Source organism: Rhagoletis pomonella, unplaced genomic scaffold (genome assembly GCF_013731165.1).
Source record: "Rhagoletis pomonella isolate Grant_MI unplaced genomic scaffold, Rhpom_1.0 Rhpom_scaffold_00001, whole genome shotgun sequence".
In the NCBI taxonomy this organism is placed as follows: domain Eukaryota; kingdom Metazoa; phylum Arthropoda; class Insecta; order Diptera; family Tephritidae; genus Rhagoletis; species Rhagoletis pomonella.
In genome coordinates this window covers 57,157,859-57,168,697 of record NW_023458555.1, presented here as the reverse complement: position 1 = coordinate 57,168,697, position 10,839 = coordinate 57,157,859, and the positions used below count along the sequence as shown (strand labels likewise).

General features: G+C 34.9%; 1 protein-coding gene across 1 annotated transcript; it reads left to right on the top strand.

Moving 5' to 3' along the window:
• Window positions 1-8,103: 8,103 nt before the first annotated feature.
• LOC118751677 (putative fatty acyl-CoA reductase CG5065) lies at window positions 8,104-8,980 on the top strand. The gene has a single exon (XM_036486493.1). It carries the CDS (start codon window positions 8,125-8,127, stop codon window positions 8,503-8,505), a length of 381 nt encoding a protein of 126 aa, XP_036342386.1. The 5' UTR covers window positions 8,104-8,124; the 3' UTR covers window positions 8,506-8,980.
• The last annotated feature ends 1,859 nt before the right edge of the window (window positions 8,981-10,839 follow it).

Genomic DNA, 10,839 nt, shown 5'->3' with positions numbered 1-10,839 from the left:
ATTTTAATTTTTAGGCAAAAATAATTTTTTTTTCTTCATACATTTATTTTTACCGGCAAAACTGTTGAGTATATAGAAAAACGTTATATTAACAGATTAAAGGAATTGTAATTTTTAATTTTTTTAAATTCGTTTGAGCAAAATCGGACTAGTGGTTCTCGAGTTATGTCAAAAAAAAGACCACCGAAGGTGACAATTTCCCCTATATGATAGTTACTAACTTCATATCGATATATCTCGATTCCTAGACGTGACCCAGCGAAACGCCGGGCCTCGTATAACTTGTTTTTGACCGATATAACATTTCCCGTTGGTTTCATCCCATCCCGATTTTGACTGTCGCATAGTGTTACAGATATGAGTATTGTGTACTGCATACTATTTACAGGTACTCAGTATAAAAACTAATTACATCCTCCAATTCAATTGGTACATTTGTTCTTGCGGTTCAAACAAAGTGTCACCGTTATTTTTTATGCCTTACTTTGTCTGTACTGGTCCTCAAGTCAATCCTACACATTTTCTAACTACTAAAAATACACTCTACTGAAACATTAGCAAAGGGCTAGATTAGTAATGCAGATATAATTGTTTTTAATTGGGAAACTATAATGAATCTGAAAAATCTTTTAATTCAAATAATTTTCTGGATCTAATGAAGAATCAATATGAATATCATTATGATCCAACAATGCGTGTTCTCCATTCGTTAGCAAGATTTTGCAAGTTCAAAGTAAGTTGAAAATACCACGATGAAATAATAAAAATTATCGATAACATTTTGCATATTTATCAGCAAATGCAGATGTGCTTAAGAGCAAAAAACACCACACAAGCGGCTTGACAAACCAAGCGAAATATCCCTTTCCTTAAAGCTATTTAAGTTGTGTATGGGGGTGTTTGAAGGTTTGCCAAGCCTTTTGAGGGAATGTGAACAAAAATCAAAATTTTTAAATTTTCTGGCCGCCATATTGACGTTTGGTCAAACCGCTTACGTTGTGTATAATAAAATCACCTCATTCGCAATGTTGGAAGGTGTAGAAAACCAAACCCTTTTATATTATGAACTGGAAGAAAACTAAAATTCTTTGCTTGAACGAGTCATGTTTACATGGTGTGCGGCGAAATGGGAAAAGTAAGTTTGAGGAATGTTTGGCAAGACGCTTGTGTGGTCTATTTCGCTCTTTATAAAACTTCGGAAAGCTTTTTGTTCAAAAATTTGCAGAGCCATTTAAAAACTCTCTTTTGTAAAACATGGTTGCATTTGTTATCTGCAAATATATCGAGAGAAAATTCCTCAAAATAAAAATCCTCAAAAAATACTCAAGCGTACCTCAAAGCCCTCACGTTTTGAGGAATTACTCACAAAGTAGCAACACTGACACGCTCACAAGCTCTTTTTCGGAAAAGGTTCGTGACTTTGCTAATATCTGCTAAGCTTCGAGTACAGCACCACCTGTAGGCCTGAATCATAAATCACCAATTCATAAAACTGTGTTGCCAGCATACGTTTGCTACGCTGTTTTCAAATCATTTCAATTAAAATGGCAGCAGGTCACGAAAATAACCCCACGGAACTGGAACCTGCAAAAACTCCGAGGATATCTGTGTCTTCACCGAATTTACTGCGAAACATCTCGTTTCCGAAGACGAGCTTGCTGCTTTAAAAACACAAGTTTCCAGACAAGAAAATATCTTTTCCGCTTGCGATGTTCGTGTGACGGGGATACCTAATGAGGAAGGTGAAAACTTGCAAAGCATTTTCATCATCTCTGCTTTTCGTTGGACACTCAACCACCTCCCATTAAAAGCCTTTTTCGGACTAAAAAAAACTAAAAACTCTAGAACTGACCCTGCCATAATTATTAAGTTTAATACTGCCACACTGCTTCTAACTGTTTCTATGTTAATGAGTCTTTGAGTAAAAATAACCATGAAATATTTAAATCTGCTTTCCATCTGAAAAAGCGGAAAAGTTGCCGCCGTTTTTACAAAACGGGGGATGGTCCACATCAAACGGTTGGGCAGTGATATGCCGCAAGATATATACACCATGGGCGACCTTTGCAATGTAGAAAACACCAGTCCTGCCGCCGTAATGGAACATTCCTTTCGTGACGCCAGAGCCGAAGAACACAGCAGCATATCAACGCAACAAACTTCAACTTGACTGCGAAATTTGTATACTGTTACTAATTAATTTCTATTTTATATTTTTAAATATTGTCCTCGTCTTTTGTCCTGCATAGATGCAGTGCCATAATTAGCTTACACAACTTCTATAATAGGCATGTTTTATTCAACCATCACAAGCAAATAGCTAAATCTTGGTCAAATAAAACGAAATAAGCTTATTTCCTATGTTAGCCTAATTTTGACAGTTGTTTGACTGCAAATAGTGTCAAAGTAAGTTTTTGCCTCTTACTGATTGGCTGAAGGAGAAAATTTCTGATGCGGAATGGCAATGTCTCTTGTTCAATATACAAGCCAAGATAGCTTTTCATAAGCCATGGGTAAGTCCTCCATACAAAATAAGCTAATAGCTTAAATTTCTGGACAAATAAAACACGGCTAGTGTCGCCCTTAGCCTTTAAGCGTACGAGTTCCAAATGCTGTTTATACAGCATGCTGCGTATTATTAGACAGCGTGGTACAGGCTTTAAGATAGTACATTTGAATGCGCAAAGTTTGTTTAAAAAACTCGACGAATTTAGACATCTCATCGAAAATTCATGTATTCATGTTGTGTGTATATCCGAAACGTGGTTTTCCTCGCACCGCAACAATAATATGCTGCATGTAAATGGTTATAACTTTTTAGAGCTGAGAGGCATGGAGGTGTAGCAATATATGTAAAAAATGGTATGTCTTGTAAACTAAATTGTGTATCGTCTTGTGGTGCTTTCAAACAATAAAAAAAATTCTTGTTGGTTGTGTATATATATGGTGACCATCCGTCCTTTATTTTAAAGGAGAGTCCTTTATTTTAACCCCCTGTCCTTTATAATTTGTTTCAAAATAAAGGACGCCTTTTGTCCTTTATTTCTTAAAGTGTCCTTTAAATCAGCTCTGCATTTTTCAGAGGTAAATTTTTAACCGCAGAATATGAAAAATAAAAATGTCCCTTATAAAATATAATGAAAACCTTCGCGAATTTGTTTCGCACCCCACTTAAGGGTTTCTATTTAATCGGTAATCTTTGTACAATCTATAAAGCACAGGGAAAGTTGTGCCCAGGATCGTGTTGCACGCTGAGTTGAGAACAATAAACCCCTGTTGCACAGTTGTTCAAAACTGCCATTTAGTGTACGTAATTCACTGGAGCCTTCATTTTTCACTTAACTCGATTAATTTTTATTTTTTTTTTATGAACGCTTACAATATTTGCAAGAGACCAGTTGAACCGGATTTCTGAACTTTAATTGATTATATTAAATTTGTTAGTGCAAAATGCATAAAAAGTAGCAATCTGAAGAAAATGTTCCACCTAATAAATGTTACATAACAAAAACTTGTTGAAAACAAATGTATGGTTCTCCCAAAACAAAAAAAAATACAAAAAAATTGGTTGAAGAATGAAGTCTCCGGTGCATTATGAACATTAAATTCCAATTTTGAACCACAGTATGCTGGCTTCGTCGTGCAGTATGAATTACGGTAAACGCATTTTGGTAACAAAGGATGGCGAAGTCCTTGAAAAGAATCTGGCTTAATTTTTCACTATAGCAGAGGAACTTGTACAATTAAATAACATAATAAACTGGTAAATATTTGATTTAAATGACGATATGGGTAAGGTACTCTTATCATACAAGTTGTATGTACGTATTCCCAAATCATTAAAAAAAATGTCCTTTATTTTACGTTGGTTAATATGGTCACCGTATGTATACCTACTACGATCTGCTCGGACTTCGTTGTATTTTCAGCTTGGTTCGTCTCCAACGTTTTTCTGTCTGCGATTTCGACCGTTTTTGCCAATTTCGATTATGCATGTGCAGTGTGCATGTATTGCTATTGTAATTTCAGTATTGTCCGGTGTAAACCCTAAGTAAGACTCAAAATTGCTGCAAATTTTTAACCACTGCATAAATTACATAGGGTTGTTCACTCTTGCCTGGTTATCAGATTATGTGTTTATGTGGTTATATGTTTTATTCAGTTTACAACAATAAAATACACTACACAATAATAATTTTTAAACAAATAACCTGATAACCAGGTAAGCGTGCATAAATTACATAGTCAAAAGTAAAGTTAATATAAGCGAGGTGAAAGGGATAAAATAACATGTAAAAACGTAGGTAGGTTACATTAAATGTAAACAATTTCAGTTGCCTTCCCGTCGATAAACCACTTCGCGATATTCTGCATTTGAATTACAAAATTACGTTAAATTAGGATTTCGATTATAATACTTAATATAACTCGCTGAATTATACACCCGTATGCTGTAATCCGAAAGTTCGTAGTTACGAATTCGTAACTGCCTGCCGAAAATTCGGAAATTGGTATATTGTAATCCGATAGTAACCAACTAAAATAGTGAAATTCGAAGTTCTTAATCAGCTGCAGGTGACAGAAATGAATCAAAATAAATATAATCGCAAGTGAACAGTGAAATTAAAAAAAAATTGTTTAATCGTAATTGAAAAGGCCTTTCCTTAATTAAGTAAAATATAATGGATTCAGTGGCCGGTGCACTTTTGTCTCAGGAGAAAGAACGTGCTGCAGCCAACTGTTGCATTAATATACAAAGCAGATTGCTACGAGACAGTTCTGATCCATTTAGCTTAAATGATAAATGCATGCTCCCTCTTTTTAAGGGCCTCCATTCAACTAGATATTGTGCCGCTTTAATTCTTGCAACGCTTTCATCTTTTAGGCGCATCAATATTACATAGTTACATCCCGAGCTAATAAGAGGAAGGTAAAAATGACAGCTACGTCGGATTCAGGCATACTAACATTACGAATTTCGAAAATGGCCTACGAATTTCGAGACTACGACACGACAACACGGATTTCAGCATACCAATTTTAAGATTCGTAGCAAAATCGAATCTACGACGGATTACAGCATAGGGGTGATATACTCATACTCAGAGACCCAAAATAACAGTTATGCCTTCTTTTGGAGGTGGAAAACGTTGGCCGTAGGACAGTAAAAAAACTTGTATGTTACTTTATAAGAGTTATTCCCAAAACTAAAATTTGTTCGTTGGTCATAATTCTTATTTTCGACTTTTTTGCTTTTACGTCGCTCAGTGATAGTTATTCTCAAGACAAAATGTTTTCCGTTGCTCATAACTTTTATTTTCGACGTTATTGAATTTACGTTGCCTGGTAAGAGTTATTCCTAAGACAAAATTTTTTCCGTTGCCCATAATTTTTATTTTCTACTTTTTGCTTTTTACGTTGCATGATAAGAGTTATTCTCAATGAAAATTCTTTTTCGTTGTTCATAACTTATATTTTCGACTTTTGTCTCTTTTTTAGTTCCTCGTAACTTTTATTTTGAAGTTTTTTGGTTATGCGTTGTAGTAATGAAATACATATATATGAGGCATTCTTTTTCGTATCGGACATACAATTTGGTGTCACACTTTCTTTGCGCTGCAAATTTTTGAAGCTGATTTACATAGTGAATACCAATAAATTAGGGATTTAAGGTCATACCCTCGTAATCCCTGATTGATTCTCTATGAAAACCATGTTTAAAAAAATGGGCGCTTTTCAAGATGTTTTAAATGCTGCCTAGCTTTATCTTTTTGCGCTGAATTGAGTGTGCGACGAAAACGAGGGTCCCAAAATAGAGCTGCAATAACCACGTCATTTTCAATCAACTCAAGTTCCCTTCTTTGTATGCATGTGAGAAGCGTTGTTGGCAAAGACGTTGTCGCTGCTTGCTCTTTTAAGAGAATTTTTATTGTTAGCCAGGACTTAAAAAAAATCTCCTAGCAATAACTGATGTTCTTGCAACTTAAGTGTCAGTGTATAAGCCGGCTTTAGGACATTCACCAAAGATTCAATCTCACCCCATTAATCTGAAGAAAGTGAGCCCTTCAGGTTATTTATGCACACATCTTTATAGAGCATTAACTTTTCCAGCATCATAAAGGTTGAATTCCACCTTGTCGGGACATCCAGCTGTGGCTTCCCCAAATTGAGAATTTGTAAAATATGACTGTTTTGAATAAATTTTTATTTTTTTTATCAACGTTTAAAACATTTCTTACCGAAAACTTGGAGTTCTTAAGGTTTTAACAATTTGTCTTGCTCGATCTATTAGCTGAGTTTTCGTGGAAACAAAATCTTTAATTGCTAGCTGAAGGGTGTGGGCAGCACATCTTATGGAGGTTATATTGGTGTTATTCCATCCAGTTGTTGGCTAAAATAGTATTTTTTTATGATTTCTTTCAAATATGCATAGATTTCAAAGATAATACGTAAACAGCAACTATTTTTTGATTGTAGGAAAAATTGCACTTTAAGCGTCTAAAATACTTTAGGAAGTCGGCGCAAAAAAAATCATTGTAGTGCAAGCATGAAAAGGCTAATTTTTGGAATTAACTAAAATATAGTTTTTAACTACTTCTGGGTACTTTCTGTGGCGTTATTCGATCAAACAAGCCGCAGACTCTTCAGGCCCTCAAGAGCAACATTTGCCAAGAAATCGACCATCTAACGCCAGAAGTCTTCAAAATTCTGTAAACTGAGGCGAAATTTCTATCAACTCTGTTGGCAACCACCCATCAGATATAATTTTCCAATCATAAAAAAATTAAATTTATGGCACCTAGTAAACATATGCCGCTAAAATATAACTATACTTTAAATATTTTTGGAATGACAGCAAAAGAAAATAGGGTTATTCTTTTTGCGACAGATTGTATGTACCTTTAGATTCTAAATATTTCTATGTATGTATGTGTATTTGAGTGGTCCAAAAACAGTAAAGTCGGAGTTGTAATGCTCTCACCCCCTAGGATTGTTTTATATGGAAATTTGAGTATATGCCTATTTTTTATTTTGAAATCAAAAAATATTTAGAGGTCGCTCAAAGCGCCCAAAGTTTTCCATGTATTTTTATTAAAAAAAAACAACTTTTCGTAGAAATAGTATAGAATTCTTGAAAATCAATGTCCTTCGATCTGAAAACTCTAGTTCTCTTCAAGAGACTTTCAATAATACTACACTATTGTTTATTTAATAATTTTTTAATACTAACGATTTTTTATTGGTCCGCCCATTGCATTTTTCGGGGTTTTATAGGTTTTCTTCGGACCTATAAATTATAGTTGAAAAAAATGGTTAGATAAACACTTGAGTATTATTATTGGGAATGCATGTATGTAGTATCTATCGCATCCCCTAAGCACCTTGGCCATATAGCGTTGTAATGGATATCAGCATTAACCACAAATTTATAGTAAGTTTGACATATATTAAGAGTCAAAACTGAGCACAAGTTAAAGAAACAATTTAATGAAAAAAGTGGAGTTTTCGAATGTCGAGAACAGAGTGATATTAGTTATTATTAATGGTCTTTTTAAAGAATTCTTGTTTAAAAACACTTATATTTGTATGTATAATTTTGGGCAACGGAAAGAGAATTTCCTTAGAAAAGACTCTTACTAAGCAACGTAAAGAAAAAAAGTCGAAAATATAAGTTACGAGCAACGAAAAAGAATTTTCATTGCGAATAACTCTTATCATGCAACGTAAAACGTGAAAAGTCGAAAATAAAAATTATGGGCAACGGAAAAAATTTTGTCTTAGGAATAACTCTTACCAGGCAACGTAAAATCAAAAACGCCGAAAATAAAAGTTATGAGCAACGGAAAACATTTTGTCTTGAGAATAACTCTCACTGAGCGACGTAAAAGCAAAAAAGTCGAAAATAAGACTTACGAGCGAGGGAAAAAAGATTATATTGTGAATAACACTTATAGGGAAGCAAAACATATTCTGGGTTAAAAATAACTATTAGTAAAGTAACAAAATCTTATTTAAATTTAATTTATTAGTAATGGACCAATTTTTTTTCCTTATAACAGTTATGTCTCTGCTCATACTTACATACATATTTAAATTTGCTTGCAGATCTTCAATAAAGTTTTGATGGAAAATCCTGAGATCGTGAATAAAATTCAAGTCGTGAAAGGTGATGTGGTGGAAGAAGGCCTCGGCTTGAACGCAAATGACACCAACGAATTAGCAGCGAATGTTGAAGTGATATTTCATTGTGCTGCCAATGTCAGATTTGATCAGCCTCTTCGCCCAATGATTCGTATGAATGTTGCCGGCACATTAAAATTACTCCAGCTAGCCGAAAAAATGACTAGCCTTAAAACTCTCGTGCACGTGTCTACATCATATTGCCAGTGTAATGAAAGTGTCCTGGAGGAGCGCGCTTATCCAGCACCACAAAATCCTTACGATATAATAAAAATGGTGGAGGAAATGAATGATGATGCTTTGAAAGAAATAACACCAAGGTAGGCAAGCAGGCATACATACATATCGTTACCTTAATACATATGTATATCAATGCCCTATCTCACATAATCGCTGAAATAAAAACAGCCGTAACTAACTATAAATCCCAACCTCACTTTTTGATTGATTATGATGATGATGAGGCCTTTCTATATTAAGGTACCGATATGTTCATTTTGCATTCATTCTTATGAAGAGTATTAAATCCAAATTTGAAATGTTTAATAAATGTTATGAACTAAATACCTCGCAATTCCATGCGATGATATCGCACACGATCTTCAAAGGTGGCACAACTCAAAATTATACGTTTGTCAGAAAATGTGAAAACCATTTCTTAATACATGCTAACCATATATACAAGGGAGAGTTTACTTAGGGTTTTTCAACAAATTATAAGAAAAATTTGCTCTGGTTTTTGCTGTAAAGTAAATAAGACTCTTATGTACAATTTTAGCGAATAATTTCAAAAATGCCAAAAAAACTTCAAACGCCCACTGACACCTTTTAAAATTGGAATACAAATTTTTTTAAATGGGAGAATTTTTTTCTCAGTAAATCAGGGACCGTAACAGTTACAACTTTTATTAAAAAAATCGCTCTTTAACAATTATTTTTTTACCTTTATTTAATTACTCCTTAAATAACAGTTAGTTTTGATTTTTACAGTTATAGAAGACTTTTATTTATAAAAGTTGTAAATAAAAATCAGTTAAAATCATTTAAAAAATAAAAGTCGGTGACTGATTTTTATTGATGACTTTTAAAACTAAAAGTCATGTTTATTGATGACTTTTACTTAACTTAACTGCGAAAAATGTTAATGACTTTTATATGAATGATTCCCTCCTGGACATTCCACCCATAGTAGGTATAGGTTAAAGGTATCGCAGCTAAAAGTACTCTACGACTCATTGCATCTAACAGGCTGCGAACAACTTGCAAGGGTCACGCCACAATCCTCGAGAGAGTGGAGTACAGCAACTGTTACTTACAACACACGGAAATTGACTTCAATCGAAATTTCGAAATCCATTTTTTTGACAGAAGTGACTGGGAATTTAGTATTGCTCTCAGCGATGATGAAATACCTACCTTCACGTACGGCTCGAAAATGGATATCGGAAGAGAATTAACAATCCATATGGCGGCAAGGTTGGTGAGCATGATCGACCTAGCTTCATCTAAACTTGCCTTCGTTGTTGACATTCAGGCGGCTATGAAAGCCTTTGGGTCGGAAATGACCAACTCTATATGCATTAAAGAACGCCGAATATCCCTAGAAGCTCTACAACGACACATAAGTTGCGTTTTTTTACTCATTTCCAGTAAAATCCAGTAAACGTTTTTACATATTTTCATGTTTTGGCGTTTTCGTACGCAAAGACTTGCAAAGTAGGGGAAATTAAGAGAGCGAAAAATGACGAATGAATGAATGAAATTGCAAGTTTTCACTGGATTTTACTGGATAAATTTTTACTTGTAAGAACTTGCCAGTACGAAAAACAGCTGATTGCATGTTGCTGGGTGAAATTTAAACTAATAAGGAAACTGTTTGTGGGATTTTATTGTTGAATTTCACAAAATAAATCTGTTTAAATACAAAATATATTGTTTTATTAGGAATTTGCTGCGAATAAACAACCAATTTATCAGCTGTTCATGAAACTTGCAAATTATTACTGGAAAAGCGTTCGCGTACTTTATTGCAAATTTTTTTCTATGAGGGCGAATTCTTAGAAATAAATTTACTGGAGAGTTGCTGGCAAGTTACTGGATAATTTGTAAAAAAACACAACAATAATCAATCTTTATATGGTCCTGCGGAAATGAGGAAGTGAACGAATTTGCTAAGAAGGGATCTGGGACGGGGCTCGGGGAAGCAATCCACATCGTCAAACCTCTCCTGCGATTTCTGTATTCAGAATTCGCGAGACTGACTAGGGCAGCTACCAACAGTAGGCGGAAAAATCTGCACAACTGCAGGCTATCGCGCTCGCTCTGGCCACGGCTCGATGAACGAAGAACAAGGAGTCTACTAAGGCTTTCAAAGCCAAACGTTAGGCTTCTCACAGGAATACTAATGGAACATTGGACCATTGGCCACATGACCGCCAGGTTCGGAGCCCCGCATAATGATTTCGTTAGAAGCTGCAGGGATGAAGAGGAGTTAGAATCCGTCCAGCATTTCCTTTGCGAGTGTCCAGCATTTCGAGGAAAACGCCTCAAGTTTCTTGGGGACAATTTCTTCGAGAACCTGGATACCTTGGGTAAAGCTCCTCTGGAAGGACTGCTAGGATTCGCCAGAAAATCAAAATGGTTCGAAGACATGTAGGG

What these genes read in the sequence shown, in the direction of transcription:
- LOC118751677 (XM_036486493.1), top strand. Translation starts at nt 8,125, where the DNA reads ATGGAAAATCCTGAGATCGTGAATAAAATTCAAGTCGTGAAAGGTGAT.